General features: G+C 66.8%; 2 protein-coding genes across 3 annotated transcripts; both read left to right on the forward strand.

Moving 5' to 3' along the window:
- Positions 1–3,823: 3,823 nt before the first annotated feature.
- Positions 3,824–11,113, forward strand: ALDOA (aldolase, fructose-bisphosphate A). Of its 2 annotated transcripts, XM_076360658.1 has the most exons (9): positions 3,824–3,830; positions 4,144–4,263; positions 5,470–5,681; positions 6,267–6,321; positions 6,935–7,095; positions 7,899–7,982; positions 8,064–8,238; positions 8,693–8,892; positions 10,907–11,113. In XM_076360658.1, the coding sequence occupies exons 2-9, from the start codon at positions 4,152–4,154 to the stop codon at positions 11,000–11,002; spliced, it is 1,095 nt and encodes a 364-aa protein (XP_076216773.1). In that variant the 5' UTR covers positions 3,824–3,830; positions 4,144–4,151; the 3' UTR covers positions 11,003–11,113. The 2 variants fall into 2 exon arrangements, with proteins under 2 accessions (XP_076216773.1, XP_076216772.1); XM_076360657.1 differs by lacking the exon at positions 3,824–3,830.
- A 240-nt stretch (positions 11,114–11,353) lies between these two features.
- Positions 11,354–18,522, forward strand: PPP4C (protein phosphatase 4 catalytic subunit; the record flags this gene model as incomplete). The annotated part of the gene is given in 10 exon segments (XM_076360653.1): positions 11,354–11,394; positions 12,709–12,808; positions 12,914–12,965; positions 13,317–13,367; positions 13,921–14,022; positions 15,102–15,134; positions 15,136–15,276; positions 16,537–16,663; positions 17,559–17,748; positions 18,406–18,522. Coding segments are annotated over 9 exon segments (911 nt in total), but the record flags the coding sequence as incomplete, so codon positions are not given.

Raw genomic sequence — 18,522 nt, forward strand, 5'->3', positions numbered from 1 at the left:
GGACGGCGGGGGGCGGGGGCGGGGGGCGGGGGCGGGGCATGAAGGGGCAGAAGGGGCGGGGCTTGGAGGGGGAGGGGTTGAGGGTGACGCGCAGCCACACACACACACACACACACCCCCCCCCAACCCCCGGCCCCCGGCGGGGGCAGGGCTGAGGGGAGGGGGGGAGGGAGCCCCCGGAGGGTGCCCGGGTGCCGCCCGCCCCGGCCCCGCCCCCTCCCCTCAGGCCCCGCCCCCCCTCATTTGCATATATTTGCATCTCGCCGGCAAAGGGGCGGGCCTCTCGCCTTACCCCAGAGCTCATGCGTATTCAGCAGGCGCCGGCCCGCCCCCGCCCCCCCCCCCCCCCCCGCTCCCGTTCATTTGCATACATTTGCGTACGCGCCACCGCCCGCCCCCCTCGGGCCGCCGCGTCGCCACGGCAACCGCGATCGGCGCGGGAGGGAGGGCAGTGAATGCGCGCTGCCGCGCCTTCTGATTGGCCGCCGCGGCAGCCAATAGACAAGGGCGGAGCGGGCGCGTTGCCGGGCGGAGCGGGGTCGACGCGAGCCGCGCCGATCGGCCGAGGCGGGAGGGTTCCCGCGGGGCGGTGCCTCTCCGCTGCCGACCAATAGAAACCCGCGGCGGGGGTTGCCATGGCGACCGCACTGCGGGGCGGGCGTTGCCGCGACAACCGCGCGGGGCGGGGTCTCCGGTCGGGCTGTTTGAATATTAATGAGGAGGGCGGAGCTCGGCACTGTGCCGGGTGCGTCTTACGGGTTAATTAGCAAATGACTCATTAAATATTCGTTACGGGGCTCATTAATATTAATGACTGTGGCATGAATATCGATGAGGGCACATTGAGCCCTCCCCTAGGTAACCCCGCCCCTCACACCACCAGGCCACGCCTCTGTCATTCACTAAGCCCCGTCCACTGCTACAACCCCGCCCCTTCCCGCAGGTGGGCGGGGCGTATTGTCCAGCAAAGCCCAAGCCCCGCCCCTGCAGCATAACTCCCATGCCCTGCCTCAGCCCCGCCCCTCATTAAGCCCCACCCTTCGGGTAGGCGGGGCAACGCCGGCCGGCTGGCCCAAGCCCCGCCCCTCACTAAGCTCCGCCTCCTCCCCACACCCCACCGTGGGGGAACCCCAGCCCCATGGGGGGGGGGGGGGGGGGGGGGTGTGCCACCCTGTTGCCATGGAAACCACCACCTCGCCCCCCCCCCCGTTACTATGGCGACCGGGGGGGGTGTCACCCCGTTGCCACGGCAACCGCCCCCCCCCCCGCCGGGGGGGGGCAAAAAATGGGGGAGCCCCCAAAACTTGGGAGGGGGGGGCAAAAAGGGGGGGGGAGATGGGGGAGTGGTGACACCTGGGGGCCTCAAAACCGGCGGGGGGGCTCCAAAAATTGGGAGGGGGCCAAAAGAGGAGGGTACCCCCCCAGGCTTGGGGACCCCCCAAATGGGGGGGGGCAAAATAGGAGGGTCCCCAAAACAGTGGGGGGGGGTGTCCCCGAAATGACGGGGGGCCCCCTAAAGGTGTGTGTGGGGTCCCTCCAAGCAGGGGGGGCCCCCCAAAAAGGGGGGGGGGGGGGGGCCTTTCCCCTCCCCCCCCCCGAGGTGGGGGAGGGACGGGGGGGCTATTTTTGGCAGCCGAAAGAGCAGAGGTCACCCGAGAAGGTCAGGAAAGGGGGGGCCCCCTCCCCCCCGGGGAGCCCCTTATATAAGGGGGAGCCCCGGCACCCCCAGCGCCGCCCCTGGACACCCCACGGTGAGTTTTTTTTTTGGAGGCCCCCCCTGCTGCACCCCAAACTCCTCCATCCCGGTGCCTGGACCCCCCTACACCCCAATACTCCCCCTGCACCCCAAACCTGCCCCCCCGCTCCTGCAACACTCCCCCTGCAGCCCAAACCCCCCCTGGACACCTCCCTGCCCCCTCTGCACCCCAAAATCCCTCGGGGACCACCCCCGGGGCACCCCAATATCCCCCCGGGGCACCCCAAAACCCTCCTCGCGCCCCCTCCGCACCCCAAAAATCCTCCTGGCTCCCCCCGGACTCCCCTGTACCCCAATACCCCCAGGCACCCCAAAACCCCCCTGCACCCCTCTTTCACCCCAATATCCCTCGTGTACCCCACCCCCCCGCGGGACCCCCCACCCGGCACCCCAAAACTCCCAAGTGCGCCTCACCCCCCCTCCAGCACCCCTACATCCTCCGGGGATCCCTAAACCCCCCCTCGGCCCCACCCGGGGCACCCCAAAACGGTAGGGCCCACCGTGACTCAGCGAGCCGTTGCCCCTTTAAGGCCCCGCCCCGCGGTGGGGGTGCTGACGTCACGGCGCGCCCGGCTCCGCCCCCGTTCCGCGCGCCCCGCCGCTCCCCGCGACCAGGTGGGGGGAGGGGGCGGCGGATTTTGGGGTGAAAAGGGGCGGTTGGGGGGGGGGGGGAGGATTGTGAGGGGAAAGAGGAAGATTTTGAGGTGAAAAAGGCAAGTTTTGATGTAAAAAGGGCAGATTTGGGGGTCTTGGGGGAGATTTTGGGGTGAAAGGGCAGTTTTGGGGGCGTGGGGGAAATTCTGAGGTAAAAGGGGCAGATTTTGGGGTGGGGGCTGATTTTGGGGTGAAGAGAGCAGATTTTGGGGTGTGGGTGGAAATTTTCAGGTGAAAAAGGCAGATTTGGGGGTGAAAGGGGCAGATTTTGAGGGGAAAAAGGCAGATTTGGGGGTGTGGGGTCAGATTTTGGGGTAAAGGGCAGATCTGGGGTGAAAGAGGCAGATTCGGGGGTCTGGGATGAGATTCGGGGGTGAAAGGGGGCAAATCTGGGAATCTTGGGGCAGGTTTGGGGGTGAAAGGCAGATTTGGGTGTCTGGGGGCAGATTTTGGGGTAAAAGGGTCAGATTTTGACGTGAAAAGGGCAGATTTTGGGGTGCAAAAGGCAGATTTTTGGGGTGTGGGGGTGGATTTGGGGGTAAAAGGGGCAGTTTTGAGGTGAAAGAGGCAGATTCTGGGGTGTGGGGTCAGATTTTGGGGTGAAATGGGCAGATTTGGGGGTCTGGGAAGGAGACGGGGGTGAAAGGGGCAGATTTTGGCATCTTGGGGCAGATTTGATGTGAGAGGCAGAATTTGGGGCTACAGGGGGAGATTTGGGGGTGAAAAAAGGCTGTTTTGGGGGTGAAAGGGGCAGATTTTGGGGCATGGGGGCAGACTTTGGGATGAAAGAGGCAGATTTGGGGCTCTGGAGGCAGATTTGGGGGCAAAGAGGATAGATTTTGGGTGTGGGGAGAAATCTTGGGGTGAAAAGAGGCAGATTTGGGGTGAAAAGGGGCAGCTTTTGGTGCCCGGGGGCAGATGAAAGGGGCAGATTTTGGGGTGAAGGGGTAGATTTGGGGCAAAAAAGGCAGATTTTGCTGCCTGGAGGGAGATTTTGGGTTGAAAGGGTGCAGATTTGGGGGTGAAGGGGGCAGATTTGGGGGAACACGTGGGTCCCACGTTGGGGGGGGGGGGAGGGGACCCTTCCCAGACGCCTGGGTTCCTCTTCCTACCCTTGAAACGCCCTTGGGGTTCCCTTGGAGGCGGGGGGCGGGGGGAACAGCCGGACGCCTGGGTCCCTCCCCGGACGCCTGGGTCCCTCCCTTGCTCTCTGCCCCCTCCCCGGACTCCTGGGTGTCCCCCCCGGCACTCCTGGGTCCCCTCCATTTCCCACTCGCCTCCCGCAGCGCCCGGACGCCTGGGTCTGTCTCTCCCCCCTCCTTTCTCCCCTCCCCTCTCCTCCCCCCCCCAATTTCCCTGGGGTCCCCCCCAGACGCTTGGGTCTCCCCTGGGTCCCCCCAAGTTCCCCCCGGACGCCTGGGTCCCCTGGGTGGGGAGAGTCCCATCTCCCCCTGCCCCCGAACTCCTGGGTGTCCCCCCCCAGATGCCTGGGTGCCCTCTAGGTCCCCCCCCAGATGCCTGGGTCCCCTGAGTGGGGGGATCCCATCTCCCCCTCCCCAAACTCCTGGGTCCCCCCCTGGACGCCTGGTTCCCCCCTGGGTGCTCCCTGGACACCTGGGTCCCTCCCCAATCCCCCCCCCCAAACTCCTGGGTCCCCCCCGCCCCGGGGGCAGCCATGGGGGCGGGCGGGGCCGTCACGTCGCAGGGTGTCACCGCTGCTGATGTCACCACAGCCGCCGCGATGTCCCCACCGGTGCCAGCGCTGAGCCCGGAGCAGAAGCAGGAGCTGGCGACCATCGCCCAGCGCATCATCGCCCCCGGCAAGGGCATCCTGGCCGCCGATGAGTCCACCGGTGCGTGACTGGGAGGGCACTGGGGGGCACTGGGCGGGGATTGGGGCACACCGGGAGGTACTGGGAACTACTAGGAGGGGATTAGGAAGCACTGGGAGGGCGTTGGGAGGGACTGGGATGTACTGGGAGGGGGTGGGGGGGCACTGGGAGGCACTGGGACACACTTGGAGGAGATCAGGAGGCACTGGGAGGGCACTGGGAGAGCACGGGGGGGCACTAGGAGGGCGCGGGGACGCACTGGGAGGCACTGGGAACTACTGGGAGGGCGCGGGGACACACTGGGAGGCACTGGGAACTACTGGGAGGGCACGGGGACACACTGGGAGGCACTGGGAACTACTGGGAGGGCACGGGGACACACTGGGAGGCACTGGGAACTACTGGGAGGGCACGGGGACACACTGGGAGGCTACTGGGAGCCACTGGGACAGCATCAGGCAGCTACTGGGAGCTACTGGGGGACACTGGTACAGCACTGGGAGTTACTGGGAGCCACTGGAATAATGCCTGGAGAGCACTGGGAGGGCACTGGAAGCTATTGGGGCGGCACTGGGAGGACACTGGGAACTGCTGGGAGATGCCAGGGCTGGACTGGGAAGTACTGGGAGCTACTGGGAGGCACTGGGGCAGCACCTGGGGAGTACTGGGAGTTACTGGGCCTTACTGGGAGCAACTGGGAGGCACTGGGAGCTGGCAGGCAGCCTGGCCAAGCACCCCAGTGCCCCGAGGTGGTAGTGGGGGGGGTACTGGGAGGCACTGGGAGCTACTGGGAGGCACTGGGGCAGCACCAGGAGACTACTGGGGGTTACTGGTCTATACTGCGATGAACTGGTTTACACTGGGATGGCCGCAAGGAGGGTTGGGAAGCAGCTGAGCACCCCGAGGTGGCACCAGGAGGGTCCTGAGAGCTCCTGGGGCTGCACTGGGAGCTACTGGGAGGCACTGGGGCAGCATGAGGAGGGCGGTGGGCCATACTGGGCTATACTGGGCTGAACTGGGGGTGACTGGTTTGTACTGGGATGGCTGCAGGCAGCATCGCAAAGCGTCTGAGAACTTCAAGGTGGCACCAGGGGGTTCCTGAGAGCTCCTGGAGCAGCACTGGGAGCTACTGGGACACCTTGGGGCAGCACCAGGAGACCGGTTGGGGTTACTGGGCTATACTGGGCTGAACTGGGAGTGACTGGTTTGTACTGGGACCGGCTACAGGCAGCATCGCCAAGCGGCTGAGCTCGGTGGGGGCGGAGAACACGGAGGAGAACCGGCGCTGGTACCGGCAGCTGCTCTTCACCGCCGACAGCCGGGTGGACGCCTGCATCGGTGGGGTCATCCTCTTCCACGAGACCCTCTACCAGAAGGCGGACGATGGGCGTCCCTTCCCCCAGGTCATCCGCGGCAAGGGCGCCCTCGTCGGCATCAAGGTGGGGACGTCGGGGGACACGCGGGGACACTGGGGGCCTTGGGGACAATGAGGGGACGGGGGGGGGGGGGGGGGGGGGTGTTGGGTGCTCCTTGAGCCAGGTCAACCGCATCAAAGGTGAAACCAGGTCAACCAGACCAAAGGTGGCTTCATCAGGCCAACCATTGTTGGCGTTGAGGCCTTGGGGACATCACGGGGACGTCAGGAGTGTTGGGGACATTGGGGAGACACAGGGGCGTTGGGGGCTTGGGTGCTCCTTGACGCAGGTCAACCACATCAAAAGGGTCTCGTTGGCATCAAGGTGGGGACATGGGGACCTTGGGGGGGGGGGACGTGGGGACGTTGAGGGCATTGTCCCCTTGAGGGGGACATTGGGGACAGGAGGGACACTGGGGACATGGGGATGTTGGGGTAACAGGTGGCCATTGGGGACGTTGGAGGGACACGGGGACATCAAGGTGCCCCAGGGGACACGGGGGTGACACGAGTGGGCTGTGGGGACGCAGGTGAGGACAGGGTGGGGGGGGACGTGAGGACAAGGTGGGGACCGGGCCAGCGCCCTGGTGACCCTGTCCCCGTCCCCCAGGTGGACAAGGGGGTCGTGCCCCTGGCTGGCACCAACGGCGAGACCACGACCCAGGGTGAGTGACAGCTGTGTCCCCAAGGGTGGCCCCAGCCGCGTCCCCATCCCTGATGCCACCATGGCGTCCCTGTCCCTACTGCCACCCCACACCCCATTGCTATCTCCTTCCCTGATGCCGCCCCCACACCCCATTGCTGTCCCCATCCTTGATGCCACCATGGTGTCCTCACCCCTGATGCCATCCCCAAGCCCCACTGGCATCTCCATCCCTGATGTCACCATGGTGTCCCCATCCTTCATGTCGCCCCCACACCCCACTCGTGTCCCCATCCTTGATGCCACCACAGTGGCCTCATCCCTCATGCTGCCCCCACGCCCTATTGCTGTCCCCAACCCTGATGTGACCATGGTGTCCCCACCCCTGATGCCATCCCCAAGCCCAATCAGTGTCCCCATCCCTGATGCCACCACAGTGTCCCCACCCTTGATGATGCCCCCACACCCCACTGGAGTCCCCATCCCTGATGCCACCACAGTGGCCTCATCCCCGATTCCATCTCCAAACCCCATCACTGTCCCCATCCTTGATGCCACCACCATGTCCCCATCCATGCTGCCTCCCCCACACCCCGTCGGTGTCCCCGGCCCTGATGTCCCCGTGGTGTCCCCAGGGCTGGACGGGCTGATGGAGCGCTGCGCCCAGTACAAGAAGGATGGGGCTGACTTCGCCAAGTGGCGCTGTGTCCTCAAGATCTCCGAGCACACGCCCACGCGCCTGGCCGTGATGGAGAACGCCAACGTCCTCGCCCGCTATGCCAGCATCTGCCAGCAGGTCCCCGTCCTCTCCCCGGGGCCCTCCCTGTCCCCAACCCCGTCCCCATGTCACTTCTGGGTGCCCTATGGTGGTTGGTGGCCTCCAAGCTGCAGTGTGACACTACGAGGAGGTACCTAGATGTGGTGTGATGGTACCTAGCCATGGTATGGTGGCACCTTCGCGTCCTTGGGACACCTCACTATGACCCCATGTCATCCCTGTGTCACCTCTGGGTGCCCGATGGTGGTTGGTGGTTGGTGGCCTCCAACCTGCAGGTTGACACCACAAGGTGGCACCTGGACATGGTGTGGTGGCACCTAGACGTGGTGTGATGGGACGTAGAGGTGGTGTGGTGGCACCTCCATGCCCTTGGGTCTCCTCACTGTGTCCCCACACCATCCCCATGTCACCTCTGGGTGCCCTATGGTGGTTGGTGGCCTCCAACCTGCAGGGTGACACCACGAGGTGGCACCTAGACGCGGTGTGGTGGTACCTCCATGCCCTTGGGTCACCTCAGTGTGTCCCTACCTGTCCCTGTGTCACCTCCCTGTCCCCAACCCCATCCCTGTGTCCCCTGCGGGTGTCCTGTGGTGCTTGGTGGCCTCCCAGCTGCAGTGGGTGTCGCCCAGACATGACACGGTGACACGAGGTGGCACGAAGACGTGACACGGTGTCACCTCCATGTCCCTTCCTGCCACCCCAGGGCACCTGGGCCACCTCCCACCGCACTGTGCCCTGGCCACCACCATGTCCCCACCCCCGTGTCCCCTCCCAGTCACTGTGGGGTGTCCCTGTCCCCAACGTTCCCCGTGTCCCCACAGAACGGCATCGTCCCCATCGTGGAGCCTGAGATCCTCCCAGATGGTGACCATGACCTGAAGCACTGCCAGTACGTGACCGAGAAGGTGGGTGACGTCCCCGGCGTGTCCCCAGCGTGTCCCCACCACGTCCCCGTTGTGTCCCCACCAACGTCCCCGTGTCCCCAGGTGCTGGCAGCTGTCTACAAGGCGCTGAGCGACCACCACGTCTACCTGGAGGGGACGCTGCTGAAGCCCAACATGGTGACACCAGGCCACGCCTGCACCAAGAAGTACAGCCCCGAGGAGATCGCCATGGCCACCGTCACTGCCCTGCGCCGCACCGTGCCCCCCGCCGTCCCCGGTCAGTGCCACCTGGACCCTGTCCTTGTCCCCATGGCCGTGTCCCCACGCTGTCCCCGTTTCCAGAACAATATGCCCATGGTGTCCCCATCCCCACGGCCGTGTCCCCACGGCGTCCCCGTTCCCATAGCTGTATCCCCACGGGTCCCATTCCTGCGGCCGTGTCTTCATGCTGTCCCCATCCCCATGGCGGTGTCCCTGTGCTGTCCCCATTCTCATAGCCATGTCTTCACGGCGTCCTCGTCCCCACGGCCACCTCCTCGTGATGTCCCCATTTCTGTGGCCGTGCCCCCATCCCCATGGTCACGTCCCTGTGGGCACATCCCCCGTGGCCATGTTCTCACGGTGTCCCCGGCCCCACGTCCTCGTCCCCGGCCCCACGACCACGTTTCCCCCCCCCCCCGGCGTCCCCATCCCCATGGGTGGCCTCCTGACCCTGTCCCCACGTCCCCCAGGCATCACGTTCCTGTCGGGAGGCCAGAGCGAGGAGGAGGCGTCCCTCAACCTCAACGCCATCAACCGTTGTCCCCTGGCGCGGCCCTGGGCCCTGACCTTCTCCTACGGGCGGGCGCTGCAGGCCTCGGCGCTGCGGGCCTGGGCCGGCAAGAAGGACAACACCAAGGCGGCCCAGGAGGAGTACGTCAAGAGGGCTCTGGTAGGTCACCGTCACCCCCCTGGGGACACGGCGGGGTGGGGGACGCGGGGACGGCCGGGGGATGGCGGAGGGCTTGGGTGTGGGGGACGCGTGGGGAGAGGGACAAGGTGGCCCAAGAGGAGAACGTCGAGCAGGTTGTGGTAGGTCACCCATGGGGGGGGGGGGGGGGGTGGGTGGAGGATGTCTTGGGCGCGGAGGGGACGTGGGGACAGGGAAAGGACAAGGTCGACGTGGCCCAAGAGGAGGACGTCAAGCGGGTTCTGGTACATCACCCGTGGGGACACTGGGGACGTAGGGACAGGGTGAGGGACATGGCCAAGGTGGCCCAGGTGAAGGACATCAAGCAGGTTCTGGTGGGTCACCTGCACGGGGACATGGGGGCACCCAGGGGATGGAGGGGACATGGGGACAGGGTGAGGGACAAGGCCAAGGTGGCCCAAGAGGAGGACGTCAAGCGGGTTCTGGTACATCACCCGTGGGGACACTGGGGACGTAGGGACAGGGTGAGGGACATGGCCAAGGTGGCCCAGGTGAAGGACATCAAGCAGGTTCTGGTGGGTCACCTGCACGGGGACATGGGGGCACCCAGGGGATGGAGGGGACATGGGGACAGGGTGAGGGACAAGGCCAAGGTGGCCCAAGAGGAGGACGTCACGCGGGCTCAGGTACGTCACCCGTGGGGACACTGGGGACGTAGGGACAGGGTGAGGGACATGGCCAAGGTGGCCCAGGTGAAGGACATCAAGCAGGTTCTGGTGGGTCACCTGCACGGGGACATGGGGGCACCCAGGGGATGGAGGGGACATGGGGACAGGGTGAGGGACAAGGCCAAGGTGGCCCAAGAGGAGGACGTCACGCGGGCTCAGGTACGTCACCCGTGGGGACATCAGGGACGTGGGGACATCAGGGAGGGTTGGGGACAGGGAGAGGGACACCGCGAGGCTGGTCCGGGTGGAGGACATCAAGCAGGTTCTGGTGGGTCACCTGGACGGGGACATGGGGACACCCAGGGGATGGAGGGGACATGGGGACAGGGTGAGGGACAAGGCCAAGGTGGCCCAAGAGGAGGACGTCACGCGGGCTCAGGTACGTCACCCGTGGGGACATCAGGGACGTGGGGACATCAGGGAGGGTTGGGGACAGGGAGAGGGACACCGCGAGGCTGGTCCGGGTGGAGGACATCAAGCAGGTTCTGGTGGGTCACCTGGATGGGGACATGGGGACACCCAGGGGATGGAGGGGACATGGGGACAGGGTGAGGGACAAGGCCAAGGTGGCCCAAGAGGAGGACGTCACGCGGGCTCAGGTACGTCACCCGTGGGGACATGGGGATATCAGGGAGGGTTGGGGACAGGGAGAGGGACACCGCGAGGCTGGTCCGGGTGGAGGACATCAAGCAGGTTCTGGTGGGTCACCTGCACGGGGACATGGGGGACGCAGGGGACGTCGGGGGGTGGGGGACATCCAGGGTATGGAGGGGACATGGGGACACACGGGGGCAGGGACAAGGCCAAGGTGGTGGACATGACCCGTGGGGACATGGGGACAGCAAGGGGGACACCACCCAGGCCACCCAGGAGGAGGCGGCCATCAAGCAGGCCTTGGTAGGTCACCGTCAGCCCTGTGGGGACATCGGGGGGGGGGGGGGTGGAGGACACGTGGGGACACCGGGGGACGTGGGGAGAGCCGCGGGGGCTGGGCTCCGCGGGGTGGCGGCCCCGGTCCCCCCGGGGGTGGCACCCCCGGTCCCCCCGGGGGTGGCACAGGCACGGGAGGGCGGCACCGTGGCCGCCGCGCCTCGGGGTGGCGTCGCCATCGTCACACACGCGTCCGGGCGGTGTCGCCGTTGTCACGCCTGCGCCTGGGTGGTGTCAGGCGTGCGCTGAACGGCGTCATCGTCACCCCCGGGGACGGTGTCACCCGCGCCCGGCTGCCACCCCGGGCGCCGGGCGGGGATCGTCCCCCCCCCGCCGTCACCGTGTCCCCGCGGTCACCGTGTCCCCTCTGTCCCCAGGCCAACTCGCTGGCCTGCCAGGGCAAGTACGCCCCCAGCGGCCCGGCGGGCGCCGCCGCCAGCGAGTCCCTCTTCGTCTCCAACCACGCCTACTGACGACACGTCACCGCGCGTCAGCACGTCACCGCACGCCCCCGCCGCCCTCCTTGTCCCCGCCCCCTTTTCCCGCCGCGGCGGGACAATAAAATGGCGACGGCCTGAGCACAAGGGGACCCAGGCGTCCGGGGGCGGGCGGGGTGGGGGGGTGGCCCGGGGCGCCCGGGGGGGGGTACGGGGGGGAGTCCCGGGGGTCCCGGGGCGGGGCGGGGGACTTCGGCGGAGGCGCCCGGCGGAGGCGCCCGGCCCCGCGCCCTCTGGCCCCGCCTCTTCGCGCGCGTCGCTTCCTGCCCGCCGTCGCGCTTCCGCTTCCGGCAGGGGCCGGCCCGGAAGTGACGCGCGGCGGCGGCGGCGGCGGCGGCGGTGGTGGCGGCGGCGGAGGGTCGCGGCCGGTGGGTCCGGGGTGATTGGGGGGGGGGGGGGAGGATTGGGGGGGGCTGGGAGGGGCTCGGAGGGGCGGAAGGGTTGGGGGGCGGAGTTGGGGGGCTGGGGGGGGCCTTGGGGGTGTAGGCGGCGCTTATGGGGCGGCTGGGGGGGGTGTTGGGTGCGTAGGGAGCGGTTATAGGGCAGCTGGGGGGGCTGGGGGGCCCCCCTACGTGGCTGGGGGTGTAGGGAGCCGTTATGGGGGGGCCTGGAGGGGTTCGTGGGGCTGTTGGGGGTGCAGGGGGCAGCTATGGGGGGCCTGCAGGGGTTGGGGGGGCTCTTGGGGGTGTAGGGGGCAGTTATGGGGCAGCTGCGGGGGTTGTGGGGCAGCTCTGTGGGGCTGGGGGGGGCTCTTGGGGGTGCACGGGGCAGTTATGGGGGGCCTGAAGGGGTTGGGGGGGCTGTTAGGGGTGTAGGGGGCAGCTGGGGGGGTTATGGGGCAGCTCTGTGGGGCTGGGGGGGCTCTTGGGGGTGTAGGGAGTGGTTTTGGGGGGCTAGGGGTGGTTATGGGGCTAGGGGGGCAGTTATGGGGGGCTGGGGGGCAGTTACGGGGGGACTGGGGGGGTTGGGGGTCCATGGGGGGCAGTTGTGGGCCTGGGGGGGCGCATGTGTGGGGCTGGGGGGGGCTCTTGGGGGTGCACGGGGCAGTTATGGGGGGCCTGAAGGGGTTGGGGGGGCTGTTAGGGGTGTAGGGGACAGCTGGGGGGGTTATGGGGCAGCTCTGTGGGGCTGGGGGGGCTCTTGGGGGTGTAGGGAGTGGTTTTGGGGGGCTAGGGGTGGTTATGGGGCTGGGGGGGCAGTTATGGGGGGCTGGGGGGCACTTACAGGGGGACTGGGGGGGTTGGGGGTCCATGGGGGGCAGTTGTGGGCCTGGGGGGGCGTATGTGTGGGGCTGGGGGGGGGGGATTGTTGGGATGCGGGGGGGTACTTGGGCGGCTGGAGGGAACTACAGGAGCAGTTATGGGGCTCACAGATGCCCCCCCCCCCCCCCCCCCCGGGGCAGTTTTGGGGTCTCTGGGGCGCAACTGAGGGACCCTGTGGGGCAGTGAGGGCCCCCCATGGGGTAGTTATGGGGCAGCCGGGACTCCATGGGGCAGTTAGGGGCCCTGTGGGGCCCTTAACCCCCCCCCCCCCAGCCCCATGGAGACCCATCCCCCGCCGTGGGGCCCACAGGACCCTGGTGGGCTCCTGCCCCCCCCCCCCCCCCCCCCCCGGGGGGAGTTAATTACCCCCCCCCCCCCCGGGGGGGGGGGGGGGGCGCTAATTGCCGCGGTTGGCCCCAGCCATGGGGGAGCTGAGCGACCTGGACCGGCAGATCGAGCAGTTGCGGCGCTGTGAGCTGATCAAGGAGAGCGAGGTCAAGGCTCTCTGTGCCAAAGCCCGGTAATTAACACCCCCCCCCCCCCGCGGGTAATTAACACCCCCCCCCCGGCGTTAATTAGGTTGTTCCTTGGGGGTAAATAATTCCCCCCCCCCCTTTATCCCCAGGGAGATCTTGGTGGAAGAGAGCAACGTCCAGCGGGTTGATTCCCCCGTCACCGTGAGTCGGGGGGCTGGGGGGGGGGCCTCAAGGGGGCGGGGCTAGGGGGCAGACGTGGGGGTACGGGGGGCTGGGGGGGGGGGCAAGGATGGGGTGGGTCGGTATCTGGGGGGGGGGGCAGGGGGGGGAGTTTGGGGAGCGGGTATGGGGGTTTAGGGGGGCAGGCGTGGGGGGCTGGGGGGGATATGGGGGGTAAGTGTGGGATCGGGGGGGGGGCAGATGGGAGGGGTGTAGGGGGTGGATATGGGGGGCTGGGGGGCAGGCAGGGGGGGTCTAGGAAATAGGTATATAAGGCTCCATGGGGCAGATATGGGGGGCTGGGGGCACTGACCCCCAGTTTCCCCGCCCCAGGTGTGCGGTGATATCCACGGGCAGTTCTATGACCTCAAAGAGCTTTTCAGGGTGAGCTGACCCCCAAGTGCCCCCCCCCCCCCCCCCCCGACCGCTAGCTGACCCCCAAGTGCCCCCTCAGACCTCTAGCTGCCCCCCAAGTGCTTCTGACAGCCCCCCAACCCCTAAGCGCTCTCCTGGCTCTCGAAGTGCTCTCCAACTGTTCCCTTATTGTCCCCTGACCAACTCCCCTGCCCCCCAACCGCTCTCTAACTGCTCCCTCTGCCCCCTAACTGTGCCTCCACCCTCTAAGCACCCCCCCAACTGGCCCCCTTGCCCCCCACCTGCCCCCCCAACCACCTTTTTATGCCCCTTAACTGCCCCCCAACCAACCTCCTGTGCCCCCTTATTGTCCCCAACCACTCCCCGTGCCCCCTAACTGTGCCTCCCACCCCCTAAGCACTGCCCTCTGCCCCCGAGCTGCCCTCCCTGCCCCCTAACCACTTCCCCAACTGCCTCCCTGTGCCCCCTTGTTGCTCCCCCAACTGCTTCTCCAGCCCCCCAACCATCCCCTAAGTGCTCCCTGTGCCCCGTAACCACCCCCTAAACACCCCCTGCCCCCCAGGTTGGGGGGGACGTCCCCGAGACCAACTACCTGTTCATGGGGGACTTCGTGGATCGGGGCTTCTACAGCGTCGAGACCTTCCTGCTGCTGCTGGCCCTCAAGGTGGGACCCAGGCGTCCGGGGAGGGGACCCAGGCGTCCGGGTTGACCCCACGGGGGACCCAGGCGTCCGGGGAGGGGACCCAGGCGTCCGGGTTGACCCCACGGGGGAAAGTGGGTGTCTGGCGGGGGAACCCAGGTGTCTGGGTTGACCCCATGGGGGACCCGGGTGTCCGGGGAGGGGACCCAGGCATCCGGGTTGACCCCACGGGGGACCCAGGCGTCCGGGGAGGGGACCCAGGCGTCCGGGTTGACCCCACGGGGGACCCAGGCGTCCGGGGAGGGGACCCAGGCGTCCGGGTTGACCCCACGGGGGAAAGTGGGTGTCTGGCAGGGGAACCCAGGTGTCTGGGTTGACCCCACGGGGGACCCAGGCGTCCGGGGAGGGGACCCAGGCGTCCGGGTTGACCCCACGGGGGACCCAGGCGTCCGGGGAGGGGACCCAGGCGTCCGGGTTGACTCCACGGGGGACCCAGGCGTCCGGGGAGGGGACCCAGGCGTCCGGGTTGACCCCACGGGGGAAAGTGGGTGTCTGGCAGGGGAACCCAGGTGTCCGGGTTGATCTCATGGGGGGACCCGGGTGTCCGGGGTGGGGGACCCAGGCGTCCGGGTTGACCCCACGGGGGAAAGTGGGTGTCTGGCGGGGGAACCCAGGCGTCCGGGTTGACCCCACTGGGGACCTGGGCGTCCGGGGAGGGGACCCAGGCGTCCGGGTTGACCCCACGGGGGAAAGTGGGTGTCTGGCGGGGGAACCCAGGCGTCCGGGTTGACCCCACTGGGGACCCAGGCATCCGGGGAGGGGACCCAGGCATCCGGGTTGACCCCACGGGGGAAAGTGGGTGTCTGGCGGGGGAACCCAGGTGTCCGGGTTGACCCCACGGGGGACCCAGGCGTCCGGGGAGGGGACCCAGGCGTCCGGGTTGACCCCACGGGGGAAAGTGGGTGGCTGGCGGGGGAACCCAGGTGTCCGGGTTGATCTCATGGGGGGACCCGGGTGTCCGGGGTGGGGGACCCAGACGTCCGGGCTGCTCCACGGGGGCACCCAGGCGTCCGGGCGGGGACCCAGGCGTTTGGGCGTGGTAGGTTCGCTACCCGGACCGCATCACGCTGATCCGGGGGGAACCACGAGAGCCGGCAGATTACCCAGGTCTACGGTTTCTACGACGAGTGCTTGCGCAAGTACGGCTCCGTCACCGTCTGGCGTTACTGCACCGAGATCTTCGACTACCTCAGCCTCTCCGCCATCATCGACGGCAAGGTCGGCGTGCTTGCACGGGCTACGCACATGCTAAGGGCACGCAAGGGTGTGAGGGGGCTGCGTGTGGCGGGGCCGCACCGGCAGGTTCGCTCTCTGCAGCCTCCCTGCCGCCGGGGAATGCTCTGTGAGCGCGCTGGGGTTCCCTGGGACATGCTAAGCACATGCTAAGGGCACGCAAGCGTGCCGGAAGGTTTGTTTACGGGGGCTTCGCCAGCAGCTTTGCCCTCTGCAGCGTCGTTGCCGTCGTGGGTGGCACGATGAGCGTGCTGGGACACGCGGAGGTACGTTAGGACGTGCTTAGGGCAGGCTAAGGTCACGCCAAGCACACACAGGTGTGGGGAGGCAGCTGGGGCTCCCTGCGGGGAGGTTATGGCAGCAGCTTTGCTCCCTGCGGTCTTGTTGCCCTCGTGGAACGCCTTGTGAGCACGGTGGGGTATGTTAGGGCATGCTAAGCACGTGTTAACAACGTGCTAGGACACGCTAAGGTCATGCGAAGCACACGTGGGCGTAGGAAGATCTGTTTCGGCGAGCTGTGCCAGCAGCTTCGCTCTCTACAGTGTCATTACCATCGTAGCTGGCGTCGTAAGCATGCTGGGATATGTTAGTATGTGCTAAGCACACGTTAAGGACATGCTAAGCACACGCAAGGGTATTGGGGAGGCATCGGGGGCCGTGCGGGGGGGGGGGGGGGGGCTTTGTTTTTCTCAGCTTTATTGCTGTCGTGGGTGGCACGATGAGCACACTGGCGTATGCTGAGCACGTGCTAGGCCACGTTAATGACATGCTAGGGTACGTTAAGGTCACGCTAAGCACACACTAAGGCATGGGGACGCATTGGGGGCTGCATGTTGGTGGGGTGCACTGGTGGCTTTGCTCTCCGCAGCCCCGTTGCCATCGTGACAGCAGGATGAGCACGCTGGGATACGTTGAGCACGTGCTAGGACACGTTAGTGACGTGCTAGGGCACGCTAAGCACGTGTGCGGCTGTAGGAAGGTCTGTTTGGGGGGGGGCTGCGCCAGCAGCGTTGCTCTCTGCAGCCTCGTTGCCATCATGGACGGCACGATGAGGATGTTGGGATACCTTAAGGACATGCTTGGACATGCTAAGGACATGCTAAGCACATATAAGAGTGTGGGACAGCCCCTGGGTCTGCGTGGGGGCCTTGTCTCCCCTGGGGCCCCTCCAGCCTCGCAGGGGGGTGGGGGGGGGTGGGCATCGCTCACGCCCCCCGCATGCTAAGCGCACGCGTGTTCCCGCAGATCTTCTGCGTGCACGGGGGCCTCTCGCCCTCCATCCAGACGCTGGACCAGATCCGCACCATCGACCGCAAGCAGGAGGTGCCCCACGATGGCCCCATGTGCGACCTCCTCTGGTCCGACCCCGAGGGTAGGCCCCGCACACGTGTGTCAGCCCATGTCGGTGCGTGTCCTGCCCTGCAGCCCCGCCCACTAGGGCGGGGAGAGGACAGCTGCCCCCGTGTCACGTCCCGCGTTGCGCCCCGTGGCCTCCCTGCCGCCATCGGGGTGGCTCCGTCACCTGGGGGTGACGTGTGAGTGTTGTGTGTCGTCACGTAGAGGTGTCGGATTGGGGCATGTGGGTCCGGGTGACAGGCGTGTGACCCCCCCCCGCAGCCACGCCAAGCTGGTCCACATGATGTGTGTGACCCCATGGCCATGTTGGGCTAGTCCAGGTGACACACAACACGCGTGTGGGTCACGTGTTCTCCCACATACACACCAACCTGGCCTCTGTGGCTCCGGGTGACACACGTGTGACTGCCCCCAGCCACGCTGGGTTGGTCCATGAGGCACGCATGTGACCCCATGCTCCGCATGACACATGTGGACACATGTGGGTCACGTGTCCCCACCCCCCATCTGGCCCATGTGGCTCCATGTGACACACGTGACCCCACAGCCACGCCAGGCTGGTGTGTGTGACACGCGTGACCCCATGGCCACATTGGGCCACTCCATGTGACGTGGCCACGCGTGGGTCACGTGTCCTCCCACGTGCACACCAACTTGGCCCGTGTGGCTCAGTGTGGCACGTGTGACCTTTTGAGTCACATGGGGCTGCCCCACGTGACACACGTGTGACCCCGCAGCCACACGGGCTGCTCCATGTGACACGTGTAGATACATGTGATACGTGTGTCACATGTTCCTACCACACACCCTGCGCTGGCCCGCGTGGCTCCATGTGACACACGCGTGGCCTGCACCAGCAGCCCGTCCGTGTCCCGCCCCACCGCCGTGACACGCGTGTGGTGTGTCGGCAGACACGACGGGCTGGGGCGTGTCCCCGCGGGGCGCCGGGTACCTGTTCGGCAGCGACGTGGTGGCCCAGTTCAACGCCTCCAATGACATCGACATGATCTGCCGGGCTCACCAGCTCGTCATGGAGGGCTACAAGTGGCACTTCAACGAGACCGTCCTCACTGTCTGGTCTGCTCCCAACTACTGCTACAGGTCAGCCGCACACCAAGCACACGCTAAGCACACGCTAAGGGGACGTGGGGCAAGGGGGCGGGGAGGGGGGACGCGGTGGAGGGCTGCTGGTGGCAGTGGAATGGGAGCGTCCTCCTCGGTTGGTCTGGGGTTGACGGTGGGAGTCTTGACGTGCTAAGCACATGCTAAGAACATGCTAAAGTGTGGGAGAGTGAGGGGCAAAGGGACACAGGGTGGGGAGACACCAGTGGGCGGCGAGTGACACTTGAATGGGACCACCCCCATCATGGGGTTGGCCGCCAGCTCCTGTCACAGGTGAGTCTCAACATGCTAAGAACATGCTAAGTACATGCAAAGATGTGCTGGGACACGTCGGGGGGGAATGGTGGGGGGGGGACACGGGTGGGCACCAAATGACACTTGAATAGGACCATCCTCGTCATGGGGTCAGCAACCAACTGCTGCCCCAGGTGAGTTGACATGCTAAGCACACACTAACAACATGCTAAGGACACGCTAGGACATGTGACAAGGGGACATGGGGGGGGGACATTGGGAGGGCTCTGAATGACTCTTGAAAGGGACTGTCGCCATCGTGGCGTCGGCCCCCAACTGCTGCTCCAGGCGTGTCACTGTGCCCATGCCAAGCACATGCTAAGCACACGCTCTGCCCCGCAGGTGCGGGAACGTGGCAGCCATCTTGGAGCTGGACGAGCACCTGCAGAAGGAGTTCATCATCTTCGAGGCGGCGCCGCAGGAGACACGGGGGATCCCCTCCAAGAAGCCGGTGGCTGA

Source organism: Aptenodytes patagonicus, chromosome 28 (assembly GCF_965638725.1).
Source record: "Aptenodytes patagonicus chromosome 28, bAptPat1.pri.cur, whole genome shotgun sequence".
In the NCBI taxonomy this organism is placed as follows: domain Eukaryota; kingdom Metazoa; phylum Chordata; class Aves; order Sphenisciformes; family Spheniscidae; genus Aptenodytes; species Aptenodytes patagonicus.

What these genes read in the sequence shown, in the direction of transcription:
- ALDOA (XM_076360658.1), top strand. Translation starts at nt 4,152, where the DNA reads ATGTCCCCACCGGTGCCAGCGCTGAGCCCGGAGCAGAAGCAGGAGCTG. An exon ending in GGCCGCCGATGAGTCCACCG is followed by an intron (nt 4,264 to 5,469) that starts GTGCGTGACTGG and finishes GACCGGCTACAG; the next exon opens with GCAGCATCGCCAAGCGGCTG. An exon ending in CGTGCCCCCCGCCGTCCCCG is followed by an intron (nt 8,239 to 8,692) that starts GTCAGTGCCACC and finishes CACGTCCCCCAG; the next exon opens with GCATCACGTTCCTGTCGGGA.